At 37.3% G+C, this 18,162-nt stretch overlaps 1 protein-coding gene across 4 annotated transcripts in view; it reads left to right on the top strand.

The window, feature by feature from the left end:
* Positions 1–17,146, top strand: part of LOC121368340 (TNF receptor-associated factor 4-like) — a 78,157-nt gene extending 61,011 nt beyond the window's left edge. For 2 of the 4 annotated variants that reach the window (XM_041493029.1, XM_041493031.1), the window contains exons 4-7: positions 7,042–7,206; positions 8,926–9,087; positions 9,963–10,118; positions 12,079–17,146. In XM_041493029.1, the coding sequence (XP_041348963.1) occupies positions 7,042–7,206; positions 8,926–9,087; positions 9,963–10,118; positions 12,079–12,711 (1,116 nt within the window). In that variant the 3' untranslated portion in view covers positions 12,712–17,146. Of the gene's footprint in view, positions 1–5,694; positions 6,033–7,041; positions 7,207–8,925; positions 9,088–9,962; positions 10,119–12,078 lie in introns of those variants that run through there. The other 2 variants (XM_041493032.1, XM_041493030.1) reach the window with 2 other exon arrangements.
* The last annotated feature ends 1,016 nt before the right edge of the window (positions 17,147–18,162 follow it).

The raw sequence follows: 18,162 nt of genomic DNA, 5'->3' as shown, positions 1-18,162 counted from the left end.
CCTTACCACTAGGTTATATCATCCAGCCCTCCCCGTTGTAGAAGAGCACTCTACCACTAGGTTATATCATCCAGCCCTCCCCGTTGTAGAAGAGCACTCTACCACTAGGTTATATCATCCAGCCCTCCCCGTTGTAGAAGAGCACTTTACCACTAGGTTATATCATCCAGCCCTCCCCGTTGTAGAAGAGCACTCTACCACTAGGTTATATCATCCACCCCTCCCCGTTGTAGAAGAGCACTTTACCACTAGGTTATATCATCCACCCCACCCCGTTGTAGAAGAGCACTTTACCACTAGGTTATATCATCCACCCCTCCCCGTTGTAGAAGAGCACTTTACCACTAGGTTATATCATCCACCCCTCCCCGTTGTAGAAGAGCACTTTACCACTAGGTTATATCATCCAGCCCTCCCCGTTGTAGAAGAGCACTTTACCACTAGGTTATATCATCCAGCCCTCCCCGTTGTAGATGAACACCTTACCACTAGGTTATATCATCCAGCCCTCCCCGTTGTAGAAGAGTACTTTACCACTAGGTTATATCATCCACCCCTCCCCGTTGTAGAAGAGCACTTTACCACTAGGTTATATCATCCAGCCCTCCCCGTTGTAGAAGAGCACTTTACCACTAGGTTATATCATCCACCCCTCCCCATTGTAGATGAACACCTTACCACTAGGTTATATCATCCAGCCCTCCCCGTTGTAGATGAACACCTTACCACTAGGTTATATCATCCAGCCCTCCCCGTTGTAGAAGAGCACTTTACCACTAGGTTATATCATCCAGCCCTCCCCGTTGTAGAAGAGCACTGTACCACTAGGTTATATCATCCAGCCCTCCCCGTTGTAGAAGAGCACTTTACCACTAGGTTATATCATCCAGCCCTCCCCGTTGTAGAAGAGCACTCTACCACTAGGTTATATCATCCAGCCCTCCCCGTTGTAGAAGAGCACTCTACCACTAGGTTATATCATCCAGCCCTCCCCGTTGTAGAAGAGCACCTTACCACTAGGTTATATCATCCAGCCCTCCCCGTTGTAGAAGAGCACTCTACCACTAGGTTATATCATCCAGCCCTCCCCTCCCCTAGGTTATATCATCCAGCCCTCCACCTTACCACTAGGTTATATCATCCAGCCCTCCCCGTTGTAGAAGAGCACTTTACCACTAGGTTATATCATCCAGCCCTCCCCGTTGTAGAAGAGCACTCTACCACTAGGTTATATCATCCAGCCCTCCCCGTTGTAGAAGAGCACTCTACCACTAGGTTATATCATCCAGCCCTCCCCGTTGTAGAAGAGCACCTTACCACTAGGTTATATCATCCAGCCCTCCCCGTTGTAGAAGAGCACTTTACCACTAGGTTATATCATCCACCCCTCCCCGTTGTAGAAGAGCACTTTACCACTAGGTTATATCATCCACCCCTCCCCGTTGTAGAAGAGCACTTTACCACTAGGTTATATCATCCAGCCCTCCCCGTTGTAGAAGAGCACTTTACCACTAGGTTATATCATCCAGCCCTCCCCGTTGTAGAAGAGCACTCTACCACTAGGTTATATCATCCAGCCCTCCCCGTTGTAGAAGAGCACTTTACCACTAGGTTATATCATCCAGCCCTCCCCGTTGTAGAAGAGCACTTTACCACTAGGTTATATCATCCAGCCCTCCCCGTTGTAGAAGAGCACCTTACCACTAGGTTATATCATCCAGCCCTCCCCGTTGTAGAAGAGCACTTTACCACTAGGTTATATCATCCACCCCTCCCCGTTGTAGAAGAGCACTTTACCACTAGGTTATATCATCCAAGAGCACTTTACCCCTCCCCGTTGTAGAAGAGCACTTTACCACTAGGTTATATCATCCAGCCCTCCCCGTTGTAGAAGAGCACTTTACCACTAGGTTATATCATCCAGCCCTCCAGCACCTCCCTAGGTTATATCATCCAGCCCTTGTAGAAGAGCACTTTACCACTAGGTTATATCATCCCCCCACTACCACCCCAGCCCTCCCCGTTGTAGAAGAGCACTTTACCACTAGGTTATATCATCCAGCCCTCCCCGTTGTAGAAGAGCACCTTACCACTAGGTTATATCATCCAGCCCTCCCCGTTGTAGAAGAGCACTTTACCACTAGGTTATATCATCCAGCCCTCCCCGTTGTAGAAGAGCACTTTACCACTAGGTTATATCATCCAGCCCTCCCCGTTGTAGAAGAGCACCTTACCACTAGGTTATATCATCCAGCCCTCCCCGTTGTAGAAGAGCACCTTACCACTAGGTTATATCATCCACCTAGGTTATATCATCCACGGTTATATCTCCTCCCCGTTGTAGAAGAGCACTTTACCACTAGGTTATATCATCCAGCCCTCCCCGTTGTAGAAGAGCACCTTACCACTAGGTTATATCATCCACCCCTCCCCGTTGTAGAAGAGCACTTTACCACTAGGTTATATCATCCAGCCCTCCCCGTTGTAGAAGAGCACCTTACCACTAGGTTATATCATCCAGCCCTCCCCGTTGTAGAAGAGCACTCTACCACTAGGTTATATCATCCAGCCCTCCCCGTTGTAGAAGAGCACCTTACCACTAGGTTATATCATCCAGCCCTCCCCGTTGTAGAAGAGCACCGTTGTTACCACTAGGTTATATCATCCAGCCCTCCCCGTTGTAGAAGAGCACTTTACCACTAGGTTATATCATCCAGCCCTCCCCGTTGTAGAAGAGCACCTTACCACTAGGTTATATCATCCAGCCCTCCCCGTTGTAGAAGAGCACCTTACCACTAGGTTATATCATCCAGCCCTCCCCGTTGTAGAAGAGCACCTTACCACTAGGTTATATCATCCAGCCCTCCCCGTTGTAGAAGAGCACTTTACCACTAGGTTATATCATCCAGCCCTCCCCGTTGTAGAAGAGCACCTTACCACTAGGTTATATCATCCAGCCCTCCCCGTTGTAGAAGAGCACCTTACCACTAGGTTATATCATCCAGCCCTCCCCGTTGTAGAAGAGCACTTACCACTAGGTTATATCATCCAGCCCTCCCCGTTGTAGAAGAGCACCTTACCACTAGGTTATATCATCCACCCCTCCCCGTTGTAGAAGAGCACTTTACCACTAGGTTATATCATCCACCCCTCCCCGTTGTAGAAGAGCACTTTACCACTAGGTTATATCATCCAGCCCTCCCCGTTGTAGAAGAGCACTTTACCACTAGGTTATATCATCCAGCCCTCCCCGTTGTAGAAGAGCACCTTACCACTAGGTTATATCATCCAGCCCTCCCCGTTGTAGAAGAGCACCTTACCACTAGGTTATATCATCCAGCCCTCCCCGTTGTAGAAGAGCACTCTACCACTAGGTTATATCATCCAGCCCTCCCCGTTGTAGAAGAGCACTCTACCACTAGGTTATATCATCCAGCCCTCCCCGTTGTAGAAGAGCACTGTACCACTAGGTTATATCATCCAGCCCTCCCCGTTGTAGAAGAGCACTGTACCACTAGGTTATATCATCCAGCCCTCCCCGTTGTAGAAGAGCACTCTACCACTAGGTTATATCATCCAGCCCTCCCCGTTGTAGAAGAGCACTCTACCACTAGGTTATATCATCCAGCCCTCCCCGTTGTAGAAGAGCACTCTACCACTAAGTTATATCATCCACCCCTCCCCGTTGTAGAAGAGCACCTTACCACTAGGTTATATCATCCAGCCCTCCCCGTTGTAGAAGAGCACCTTACCACTAGGTTATATCATCCAGCCCTCCCCGTTGTAGATGAACACCTTACCACTAGGTTATATCATCCACCCCTCCCCGTTGTAGAAGAGCACTCTACCACTAGGTTATATCATCCAGCCCTCCCCGTTGTAGAAGAGCACTTTACCACTAGGTTATATCATCCAGCCCTCCCCATTGTAGAAGAATCCTGCTGTAGGCTACTCATATTATCATTTAACAACATGGAATTTTTATATACATTTTAATGCAGACAGAACAGCACATACCATATATTTTGATGTGTTGGACCACCAGATTGAACAAAAAGTAACCCAGTGGTAACTGAGTGGACCTCCCATCAGATGGCATTAACAATGAGCTGACAAATAACTGTATTATTGCAGGGTACAAAAAGTAATCCTATTGGCAATAAAAATTTCATTATATACACACACACACAATTGTTGATATACGTGCTTTGTCACCAATAAGTATACGTGTCCCTGTGTAATATTCTGATTGTTAGCATGATAGCACTGTAGTATTCTGTGGTTATTGTTCTCCGCATTCCCAGCATTGCTGCTCCTGTAGACTTGACAGGTGTTGTTTGGCTGAGTTCTGTATTTGTGACACATGTTTTTCTTATTGATTTTTACCATTCGAATATTCAATCATTACAGTGTTACTACATATTTTTTATACATGGACAAGATAATTTTAATACAGTCCTTATGTTATGACATGAGCAAAAATAAGAGAAAGGTTTAGTTTATTTAACAACACAATTAGAGCACATTGATTTATTAATCATTGGCTATTGGATGTCAAACATTTGGTAATTTCAATATATAGTCTTAGAGAGGAAACCTAACATTTTCCATTAGTAGTAAAAGATCTTTTAAATGTACCATCCCACACACAGGATAACCCATACCATGGCCTTTCATATACCAGTCGTGATGCATTGGCTGGAATGAGAAATAGCCCAATGGGCCCACTGATGGGGATTGATCCCATGACATGAGCAATTGCTCTCCTCATCACATGCTGGATCACTCATTTATTTTATTAAAAATTACTGTGAATTTGACACTGAGATATTGCTCTCCTATGTAATTTCAGGATAGCAGTTTATTACTCGCCATAAATTTTCAGACAATAAGCACTGTTAATACTGTTTTCAACTGAAAGATCAGGATTGATATTAAAGGATCCAAAATTAATATTGAGAAGTTAGTCACACATCGCAGACATGTACTCAGGCATGTGCAGATCATTGCTACAATATTAGTGTCAGAAATAAAAGCTGATTAGCATAATGTCTCTTCGCTTAGTGTAATATGCTGATTAGTCTAATATCCCATCACTTAGTATAACTTAGTGTAACTGTCCTCATTAACCTGTCTAAGTTACAGGTGCTTGACAGGTGATGATTCACCTGCGAAAAACTTTTGATCAGACCTTTAAGAAAACGACGGTATTTATCGAAATACCTGGGCAGATTGACTTGGGTGACTGTCAAAGCCAGGTAGAAAATGCAAGGACTAACATAATCTGCATGGCTTTTTGTTTGCCGGTCCATGTCGTCAGCGTTGTAGACATTCTGTGGGGACTGTTCAAATAGAACATGTGTGCAACACACTAAGCCGCAGCTGTCATGTTTGTGGCAAATATACATGGAAAAGAGGCAATCATCTGACACTTTGAAAACCTGCCAGTTCTCTCAAAATACGCACACAGTCGGTGTGCTGTGCTTTACTTTTTCTTACATTCAGGAGTTTATGCATTCACTGTCTGCTGCATTCACTGTCTGCCTGTCTTTATCTAAAGCATAAATATTTTAAACTTTTTTAATAAAATCTGTGTCTAGTATTCAGAGGCAAAACAAAAAGTCCCAAACTTTAAACATGGTTCAAATTTGTTGGAACAAAAAGATTAAATGTGTTTGTTGTTTTCATATTGCACAATTAATGCATTCCTAAGATTTAAAAACAAAATTGTGAATAAATAAATGAAATTCTTTCAGCAACTTGAATACATAAGGTCATAGAAGCTGACAGTGATGAATGTATACCATTGTTGGAGACTCGGAGTGTGCACAATACTATAAATACAAATATATTGTGACTGCATGTGTCAGTCAAGGAAATCTATTGGTGGACTTTAACTCAATGTAGATGAACATAATACACTGCTGTGTGAAGAGCTATGGTTTGTTATTGTATGCTATTCAAGTTTGTTGGAATATGTGCTGACTAAACTAAAAGGAACATTTGGAAGCAAGATTGGAAACATGTCTAAAGTAAGAATACTGTGTCATGGTGAAATAGTACATAAATTCTTGTTTACATTGTAAACAATATATAATCTAAATTTGTGTTAGAAAAATGTCTTCATATAATAAGCCTTGGTAATGTCTAAAAGTATTTCCTTGGTTACGTTGTATCATTAATAACTGTTTGCTTTTTCCCTAAATTTTTGTTACAAAAATTACTTCATATAATAAGCGTTTGTAATGTCTAAAAGTATTCCCTTGGTTACGTTGTATGATTCATAACTTTCTTTCTGCCTAAATTTTTGTTAGAAAAATGTCTTCATATAATCAGCCTTGGTAATGTCTAAAAGTATTCCCTTGGTTACATTGTATTGTTCATGACTGTTAGTCATCTTTCTGCCTGAATTTGTCCATCTGTTGTTCTGATGAGACACCTCCCATGCATCAATGACTGCAGGGTATTCAGTGCTGTATTCTTCACATACACTGGGGCATGTCCTGTGGGAGTTTAGCCATTGATCACAACTGAATTATTCAGGCATGCCCATTTTGTCCATGCTTGCTTGCATGCTCTTGTCATTCAGATGACATTTTGTGTCATGCTAGGAGTAGTACTCTATTTTGATCTGGCGTTTCTGATATGTAGTTTTTGAGGTTCGTAATTACTTACCTCTGAACAAAATATATTTCGTTTGTGATCTCAGTTGTGGACCGAAATAGAAATTGTCATTTAATTACATGCCAGTTTGTTATTATTGAAATTGGTCTAGTAAGTTGTTTGGTACTCTGCAAAGAGGTTATTATTATGTTAACCACCATGACAGTACTGGAATGTTTAGGGTAGGAGTACTGTGTCAAACATGAAGTAAATTTTTACAAATATTATTGAACTCTTTAGGTAAGTTTGTGGTAGTGAAATTAACGTGGTTATATATTGATTATAGAATCCATGTGTTCTAGGTGAAAAGCTTCATTTGTAGCCACAACAAGTAGAAATTTTGTTTTCAGTTTAATAATTAATCTGTGTTTCTTGCAGGCACACATGGATATCTGTCGCTATGATGCTGTGCCATGTCCAAATCGGTGCTCTGCTAAGTTGTCCCCACTTTCTTTGGAAGACCATCTGGAATATACTTGTTCTAAGAGGAAAACCAAGTGTGAATTTTGCACCCAGGAATTCAATGCAGAATATTTTGATAATGTGAGTTGCTTAGTTATAATCATTACTGAACCATTGCAGTTCCTGAAACCAGACTTCAGAAAAAATTCAAACTGGGCTGTAAATACATGAAATTTATGTTTTATAAACATGGGTTTATGGAATGTGATCCTTGTTTTCAGATGTCTAGCTCATTACATTTCATTTGTAATGTATAAAATTAAGTTCAAGCATATGTTTTCAGTGTAGTTTAGTACATGATTCAGGGGACAATATTTCGAAATCTGAGGTAACCGGAAGTCGGTTCACATGTTTTTTACCTAGGTAACCAATTGTTCGGTTACGTGAATTATATTTGCGTAACCTGTGGGTTACCTGATTGGTTACCTCAAAATTACGTTGAAATTATATTTTAAATACATAGTTTTTAGCTCAAACATAAAGTTAAAATAAATACAAAAGAAAACATTTTACCAAAACAATATGTCTTTAATGCTTGCTAAAGTTAACAATATTATAAAAGAACTGAATATCAGCCCCAGTACTGAAACAAAATACAGGGGCATAACCAGACATTTTTTTGGCATTTCGCACGCCAAAGGTGTGCCCGAGCCGGGGGATTCGGGAGGTCTCCTCCTGTGAACATTTTTAAAACTCAGAACTGCTGTAGATGCATTCTGAACCTTTTCGAAGGCATTTTTTCTATCTTTTTTCGAGTCAATTTTAAGAGGATATTTTATAGAACAATTACATAAGCCTCGACCTATTTCCGGATTATGTTTTTGCATTACTCACATGCGTACGGTACTGTGTGTAATGTGCACTACGTCTTTGAAATAGATACATAATTATTTGAAGGGATTCCTTTTTTCGTTTTGCGCTGGTTACGCTAATTTCAAATTATCGATGGTACTTCTATACTACAGTGACGTTCCAAATGTTTGTTTTTTAAAGCTCGTTATGCGATGTTAGTATTTTTCAATTTTTGTGACACTTTTGGATTCCTGTTTACATTAAAACTGTTTTTAACATATGTAAAATTATAGGCAATCCAATATTATGTCTACATATATTCCTTTAGAGATAAAATAGCAGCAGATAATTTAGGCGTCCCTAGAGGTCCGAGCACATTTCTTTAAAACTTTTTAAAAAGTTTAGACTGGTTGCAAGTTACAACTGTTGCAATATAACGTTGTCTACTGGCATCAAGTATCTAAAATTCAGCCTAAAACATTTGTCGGAATACTAGTAGTATGTCTGCGTGAATAAACTTCCTGTAATCGTGAAGTTTGCAAGTTTTAATTTCTGAACATTTACAGGTCATGACATAACCAATTTGCGGTTCGCGTAAATTTAGTTTTGCATAACCGACACGTGAACAGAACGGCGGTTCTCGTGAAATATTGTGCCCTGTGATTTATAAAAATGTTATCTTGTTTTTAAATAGTACTGAGCCAGTTTGCTCTTAAGAATTTGCAGTTGTATTAAGATTTTTATATTTATAAACATATCCATAAGTACTTTGAATACATGTATGTATGTATGTATGTATGTATGTATGTATGTGAATAAACAAATTATCTTTCTTTGTAATATACTTCTTCTTTTTTTTTTTTAAACTTGAGATACAAAATATGTACCAGTATGTTAACAGCCAGTTATTTCAATTTCAACTGAATGAATAGTTATACTAAATGGCTCTGGTAGGAATAATACATTGTAACAACTATAGAACTTACAGAAAATGCTGTTACATTTTAGACACACTATGGCAACTGCCCGAAGGAGGTCGTGTGGTGTGAAAACAAGTGTGGGGCGAAACTGGAAAGAAGGTATTTGTCAAACCACATGAAGAATGAGTGCCACAAGAGAACGGTCAGCTGTAACTACTGTAGTAGAGAGTTTGTCCAGGAGACTCTGCAGGTAATACACTGGGCAGGAGACCACGTTTATAGTCTTTGAAACTCTATACTTTCTGTTCCACGATTCCAGTTAGAAAGCATATTGTACAGAGAAACTTATTGATCTTTCTTCTCTGGAAAACATTTACTAAAGGTCAAGTTATTCACTTTGTAGAACTTGGTTAATGGTATTTTATAATTCACCTTGTAAGAACTTTCAGGAAATATGTTCAATTTGGTATTTATTTCTCAAATAGTGGTACATGATAAAGTTTGTCAAATGAAAACAAAAATGTCAATACCTATTTCATTCTTATTCATTTCTTTTCAGTCAAATTTTTATATTTTTATCCTTCATGATTATCTAATAAAACAACCATCTAAAATGAACAATGTTACAATTTTATTTTAAATATGTCTATACACTGTTATCTTTATCTATTTCAAAACATTTGTGTACAAATGTAAAATTATATGATAAAATTATTAACACATAAAGCAGGTCTTCTAGAATTTTATAAAAATCCACTAGCCATAGGATCAGTAATTTTAAAAATGTACTAGCCATGATTAAAAATTCACTAGCCCCACTTTAAATATACAGTTTTACTAATAGTAATAATCAGATATATGTCACCTACAGAGGGAGATAGAGCTTAAAAATCCTTGCATTGGGGTGGAAAGAGGGGGCAGGATATTCATATTTACAAAATATGTAACTGCAGCATTTGAAAAGGTTGTTTTTTTCCACTAGCTGTTGGGCTAGTTATAGTAGGTATTTACTAGCCCTGCATAAAGTGAAAATCTTAGGATCACTAGAGAATATAGTTCCTTTTAGTAAACTATCCATTGTCCAGAAGACATATTAATCAATTATCTGAATGTTTTCACTTACAGACTCACCAGTACCAATGTCCAAGATTCCCGGTTGCCTGTCCAAATCGATGTGACCCGACAAAGATACCTCGAGAAGAAATGAACATCCATGTTCAGGAAATATGTCCGTCTGCCACTGTGTCTTGTCCTTTCAAAGAAGCCGGCTGTAAATACAAGGTGTGTTACAATACCGCTTTATATTAATACCTTCACGGTGCTGTTTAAACACTAGCTCCCTGTGGTGTGGTATTGCAGTCCCTCTCAATACTTTACATGCTTACAAGTTCATCCTTCTCATATTCTTTATATTAATACCTTCACGGTGCTGTTTAAACACTAGCTCCCTGGTGTGGTATTGCAGTCCCTCTCAATACTTTACATGCTTACAAGTTCATCCTTCTCATATTCTTTATTTTAATACCTTCACGGTGCTGTTTAAACACTAGCTCCCTGTGGTGTGGTATTGCAGTCCCTGTCATTACTTCACATGCTTACAAGTTCATCCTTCTCATATTCTTTATATTAATACCTTCACGGTGCTGTTTAAACACTAGCTCCCTGTGGTGTGGTATTGCAGTACTTTTGCTGTTTACAGTCCCTCTCATACTTTACATGCTTACAAGTTCATCCTTCTCATATTCTTTATATTAATACCTTCACGGTGCTGTTTAAACACTAGCTCCCTGTGGTGTGGTATTGCAGTCCCTCTCAATACTTTACATGCTTACAAGTTCATCCTTCTCATATTCTTTATATTAATACCTTCACGGTGCTGTTTAAACACTAGCTCCCTGTGGTGTGGTATTGCAGTCCCTCTCAATACTTTACATGCTTACAAGTTCATCCTTCTCATATTCTTTATTTTAATACCTTCACGGTGCTGTTTAAACACTAGCTCCCTGTGGTGTGGTATTGCAGTCCCTCTCAATACTTTACATGCTTACAAGTTCATCCTTCTCATATTCTTTATATTAATACCTTCACGGTGCTGTTTAAACACTAGCTCCCTGTGGTGTGGTATTGCAGTCCCTCTCAATACTTTACATGCTTACAAGTTCATCCTTCTCATATTCTTTATATTAATACCTTCACGGTGCTGTTTAAACACTAGCTCCCTGTGGTGTGGTATTGCAGTCCCTCTCAATACTTTACATGCTTACAAGTTCATCCTTCTCATATTCTTTATATTAATACCTTCACGGTGCTGTTTAAACACTAGCTCCCTGTGGTGTGGTATTGCAGTCCCTCTCATTACTTTACATGCTTACAAGTTCATCCTTCTCATCTTTATATAATCTTTATATTAATGGTATTGCACCTTCACGGTGCTGTTTAAACACTAGCTCCCTGTGGTGTGGTATTGCAGTCCCTCTCATTACTTCACATGCTTACAAGTTCATCCTTCTCATATTCTTTATTTTAATACCTTCACGGTGCTGTTTAAACACTAGCTCCCTGTGGTGTGGTATTGCAGTCCCTCTCAATACTTTACATGCTTACAAGTTCATCCTTCTCATATTCTTTATATTAATACCTTCACGGTGCTGTTTAAACACTAGCTCCCTGTGGTGTGGTATTGCAGTCCCTCTCAATACTTTACATGCTTACAAGTTCATCCTTCTCATATTCTTTATTTTAATGTTGTTATCCATCTCTATATATTTTTGTTTTTTTAATATGTGCAGGGAGAGGGTTTCAGGGGTTAAAACCCCTCCTTACTCAAGCCAATTTTCGTATTTTTAAAATATATTTTCCCTGAGGGAGCAGTACTCTACCCCCCACTATAAACTTCTCTTGCCACAGTCTAGACCCTGCCCTTGCTAAAATTCCTGTACACTCAATGTTTTTAATTTGTCATTACTCTTCTTTTTTTTAATTCATTTGTGTTCATACCCTGCATGTTTGTTTTCCATTTCTTGAATGTCTATACGGGTACCAACCTTTATTTATTGCTTTATTATTTCATCACCATTCCCAGCTAACATTATCCACACTTATAACATTGCTTTTTCAGTTATTAGCTGTACCATCAATTTTAAATAATCCATTGAAATCATTTGCTTCATTACCATGCATGTTTTCTCCACCTGCTTCCATATGCTTCATCATCCCATGCTAATCCTCAAGCTCATTTCAGTTTAATCCTTTGCAGAGCCCACGTTTCAACATGGACCGTCACTTGGAGGAGTCGACCAAGGCACACCTCCAGTTCATGTGTAACCTAGTCAAGAAGCAGCAGAACCAGATCTCTCAGCTGTGCACAGCCGTCCACGCTGTCACGCACGTCACCGACGGGACCTTCATCTGGAAGATCTCCAACTACAAGGCCAAGTACATAGAAGCCTGCTACAAAAACAACATGAAGGAACTAATCAGCCAGCCATTTTACACGTCGCGGTTTGGCTACAAAGCAGCTCTGTCAGTGTTCCTCAATGGAAATGGGCAGGGTGAAGGGAAGTTTTTGTCGGCGTATATCAAACTGTTGCCAGGAGAATATGACAATATCCTGGATTGGCCGTTCATGCTGCCCGTTTCCTTCACGGTGTATGACCAGTGCAGTGATCCCGATGTTCGAGCAAACATCACGGAAAGCTTTGTGCCTGACCCAACATGGAAGCATTTTCAGAAACCCTGCAAAGACATTGAGTCCCTGGGATTCGGTTACCCAAAGTTTGTGTCGCATGATGTTCTGAAGACCAGAGACTACATCAGGGATGATTCTATCATCATCAAAGTTTGTGTGGACAACAAGAGGTTTATCTTGCCATGAGGAAGTGGTCACAAAGTCTTTATGCAAACCATCAAATTATCCTGTACAGCAACAAACATATTATCTGTGCAGTCAAATAAATATATTACAACCCTGACAATTAAAAAAAATGGCTGCAGAAAAAATATGCTGTGGAAAATAGTCTCCACAGCAGTTTTGTTGTTAAACAAAATTACATAAAAATTGAAAGATCCATGGCAAAATAAATGTCAGAGAAAATGTAAACCTCTGCGGCAATCTCCACGGCATTGTTGATTGCTGGTTAATTGGCAGGGCTGTATTATGACATGTAGTTAAATATATATAGTATGACAACAAGACGTATTGTGACATCAGGTGAAAATACAACACGACACAATCAAAATCAGGGACAAGACAGTCTGATGTTTACCCATCCCATCAGGACCATGATCCGGTGGAGGTACAATCAATTCACCGACACTATTACTGTTGCTATAGAGAACCATTAGTGCTGGAAAGAAGATGACCATACCTTGTGAAGAATGAAGCCAGTTACTGCCTTCAAAAGTGCAATTCATTTCATAATTAGTAAACCATGTTGATGGAGTATTTGCATAAAATGCACCAACATTGTCACAGGATGTGTAGTAATTCAAGTGAATATCAGTTGGTAGTGAAAAATATTGCACTATATGTAACTGATTTCTGGAATATGGCATATTTATAATCAATTTGGTGAACTGATTTCTTAAAATATGGCGTTTATAAAACTTGGTTGTCTGTGTGTATATAACAACAGGACTGACATAATATTAACCTTTTGATATTCATTTTATTATTTGCATTTAAACTACTCATCATATTGGCAGTATTTCAGGTTTCTCATTGTACTATCATCTAAGAACCATTTGTCTCATAAATCATTAGTGCTAACCATTTATAGACAATAATGATGTGATTTCAGCATATTACCTTTACGTACTCAGCTGGATCCTATTAATTAAAGAGGATCACAGATTTCTGACTATCGAAGATGATATCTTCATCCTTGTGTTTCTCTCTCTATCTTATTCATCTCTCATCACACTTATTTCTTTTGTTCTCAGTGGCCACAGATACATTTATTGTTGAACACTTTTAGTGTTGAAGTTTGTTATATATACATGTATATTCTAGTAAAAACAGTTTGTAATGTTCTGAGGCCAAATTCACTAAACATCGTAAGTTTACGTCTGCGACTAGCAGTTATACCGGGTATACGTTTAAACTTGTTTGGCATCTATTTCACATCATTACGGAAGATGGAGCATTTTAATGACAAAAGAAAATGAAATATGTGAACTTAAAACTAAATTGTTGTACTAGTAATAAGAATTGTGTTTTAGCCATAGATTTATGTTTACGTGCAAAACTAGGCTTACGATGTTTTGTGAAATTGGACCCTGTTGTCTTGTTAAATGTGTTTTGTTATTGCCAAAGAACATTATTTAGTGGAGTTAATTCTCAGCATGTTATTTTAAGAATGGAGATGGACTTCATGACTGTCATGACTATAAAAAATTGAATGTAATGGATTATTAATTTAATGTTTTAACTTTTCCCCTCAGTTATTAACCTAAGAAAGTATACATAATGTATAATGTGATGGAAAGGGTTACTAGTATTTCATATGCTTTAAAAATGTGCAATGACCAAGTATGAATGATTAAATAAAATACTTGTAATGTGAAAATACACTCCTTGTAATTTGAGTTTTCAGAATTTGTTTTTTGGTGTTTTATTATTATTTTAAAAAATAAACAAACCAAGAATGATTTCATTATCAGTATTAATGCATTGCTGGTTTTTAGTCGGAGTTAAAAACCTGACATTAATTGAAATATTTTTATTGTGAGTGTACATAACTTGAGTGTATTTATGATTTACATGTTATTCTAGTCATGTTATTTGTGCATTGTGAGATTAGAAAGTTCACCATTTCATGTAGTTATTTGGCAAGTAAACTAAATTTTTCAAGAAATTATTTAGCTAAATTTGTTTGTTTTTTAATACCATGGATACTGGTGTAAAACATTTCAAGAATTCAAGTAAATGTTGGTTATCATTAATGGCTATTAACCGTTTTAATTTAGTATTTACCATATGTATTCTGCACATCCTTTAATAAGAAAGAAATGGGACAAAGTTATTTTTAATGATTTTAATCCGTTTCGTTATAATCTATAACTATTTTGATAAATCAATGTAAGTGGGTACCAGTATATTGTGGTCTTGTGTTTTATTGCATAGTAGAGTGGAGAGATGTGTATGTCATGTCATGCCTTTTGAATTAATTTCACTTTGTCTGTATTGTACAGATACAATTTTGAATATATATGCGTGTATAATGAAACCTCTCAAAACTGGACATTTGTCATGGTCCCTTTTTAAATATCTGTGCAGAAGAGGACCTCTGTAAACCGGATACCTCTTAAAACCAGATTTTTTACTTGGTCCCAAGGGTGTCTGGTTTAGAGGAGTTTGATTGTATTTTGTCACATTGAATATTCATTTATTTTGTCAAATTGATTGCAAAATATTTTTGTTTGAATATGTGCCAGTTACACTAGTTTGCTTGCATCTCGCCACCTTTAACTGGACAGATCTTGCTCTCAAACACTGTACAAGAATTCACTATTTACCGTATCAATATAGATTTCCATCAAACATATTAATTGGTGGCCATGAAACTAAGGCTTATCCCTACATTAAACAGTATGGCAGATGCTATCATACAGTTTGAATAAAATCAGTCATTAACCACTTGCTTATTTGAAAAATTGTTTGAGATTTGAATATAGTTATTCACACTTCATATTGCAGCACATTAGTTAATATTGCATATAAAGATACATGTATAATAATATTTGCAAGCACAAATTGGATAAAAATAACTGTGTTATTTTATGCAACTTTTGTTATCTTTGGACCATGAAAACAGCAATACCTTTCAGAATTCGAATCCATCATTGGTTACATACTTTACTAGCATTCCCACAAATTAATCAGAAAATCTGATTTGAAACAATTTTGGATTGGATTGTGTGTTAAGTGCTAAGATTCTTTGCAGATTTGTTTGATTTCATTCATATTTGCTCCTTCAGCTGTGTGTTGTAGACAATAAAAGTATGATTACCATAGGCTCATAGCTACCCTATGCACTTAAGTTGATCTTAGAACTAAGATCACTTCGTTGAACAGGGCCCTGTACTCTATATGGAAATGTCTTAAATGGCTCCATATAATCTAAGTTGGGTGAGCATTTAACCACTCCCCTCAAGTTTTTTTTATGACAAGGTCTTCAAAAATATATTTCTATGAGCTTTGTTATGACTCACACTGTATGCTCCAATGGCTGCAGTGAAACGTTTTTTATGTGTTAATAATGTCAACATTGCAGTGTTAATCTGAACTTAATCACCATGAGTATGTAAGAATGTATATTTATCTTGTATAACATAGGACCAAGTATGTCTGTGTGACATGTCGATTGATTAGGCTCGTAATCTTATTTCATTTCATGATATCTCTTAGACCAGTTTAGCCTACTATACGTTTATTTCATTTTGTTTATCTATAGTCTCATTTAGTCATAATTTGCATTGATGACCTAAACAGTTCACAAATTAATAAAACAGTAATAATGATACAGTAAAGTACTCTAATAACGAACCGGAAGGGACTATGATAGCTAGTTTGTTATAGCAGTGGTTCGTTGTACACATTTGTACAAGTTGGTTATAAATGTATAGGGAGATAAAATGGGACTTTATGATCAGTTTCTTCTATGCAGTAGTTTGTTCTAAGCATGTTCGTTGTAAGTGTACTTTACTGTACATGTACTGGTAGAATAATAAATTTAAAAGATGATTAGATAAATTTGTTAGATATATACACACAGTAGTTATGAGAACTTATTAACTGTAATGAAGTATTGGTTGTGCAAGTTACTTATATAATTATATTAAGTATTGAGGGCATAATTTGGATGAGAAAATTTTAAAATGTCTATTCACATAATTCAGTACTTTAATAAAATTTGGATGTTTGAATACTCAATGGAAGTCATTAAATTATTGTAATGTGCCAAGTATATGACATAATTTAGCATCAGTTCTAGATTACAAATACTTGTAATAAAAGTATAGGATACCAGGCATTTGCATAATTTGTTTGAATCATCTCAAGTGGAATATACACCTGTGTACTAAATTACCAATATGTATAATGAGCATCATACGGTATATTTAGTTAACCATCACATTTGAACAGCTTATCAACTCTGTATAGAGGTTTTATTGTTAAGCATATTTTCTACATTTTGTGAATTTTTTAAAGTATGTATTGTATTAATTCCAAGTTTGAAGATGTATCTGAAGTCCTATTTATTAGTGTTATAATTCTTTACCATGTGTAAATAAACATTAACATTTTCCTTATGTTTCTTATTTTTGTTTTGTTTCAATATTCCTGTATATTCTAGAATAGTCTGCCTGGTACTATCACCCTGTCTGTGGGTTCAGTTATTTATTGACAAGGTCTTATAGCACACCTTTGTATACCATGTCAATACAACCTCGGTGGCATAGTCACTAAGAAATAGAAACCAGGTTTATGTTTCTCAACTGGCTCCAACTGAAAGCAAGTTTTTAACAGCTTAAAGGCATATTGTCACAGACCACTCACCTATTTAATGATCTAACAAAGTATTACCTGAACAAAAATAATTTGATTTGTCCCTAAATGTACTTTATTCAACCATCTTCATAAACACCATACTCCATTTATTAATGATAGTTTGAAAAAATAACTGAATTATGGCAATGGTCAATAATTCAAAAACTAAAATTGCCAAGAGGGTTGACATTGATTTCACTCCATCATGGTTCAGTTACAGTGATGCAATAGCTAGATTTGGTTTCCAACAATTAATGTAATTTTTTATTTATTATCCATTTTTAGAGAAATAAGGTCCTTAAATCTGTGACAGTATGCCTTTAATGGGAAGATGTAAAGTGACTATACCAACTTTAGTGCTGTTGAAAACCTAAGTTTTGTTTTGTTTAACAACACCACATGAGCACATTGATTTATTAATCATTGGCTAGTGGATAACAAACAATTGGTAATTTTGAGTAGAGAAAACCCTCTACCGGCCTTTTCCATTAGTAGCAAGGGATCTTTTACTGATGAAAACACAGAAATAAATAAGTACCAAGTCATTGGCTGTGAATTGTTATTTGCAGGGTCTTAATTATAAATATATACATAATCCATTATGGTGGGTTCAGAAATTCAGTCTTGAAGTGGATAACATACATATGTACCTAGTCGGTGACTTGTTTCAGTTGCTCACAAAATCTGGTAGCACATCTATAAGTATTGTACAAAGAAAGAAATGTTTTATTTAACGACGCACTCAACACATTTTATTTACGGTTATATGGCGTC

The sequence above is a fragment of the Gigantopelta aegis genome, chromosome 3 (genome assembly GCF_016097555.1).
Source record: "Gigantopelta aegis isolate Gae_Host chromosome 3, Gae_host_genome, whole genome shotgun sequence".
Taxonomy (NCBI): Eukaryota; Metazoa; Mollusca; class Gastropoda; order Neomphalida; family Peltospiridae; genus Gigantopelta; species Gigantopelta aegis.
Note: the sequence above shows the minus strand (reverse complement) of the source record. Positions and strands in the feature narration are given on the sequence as shown.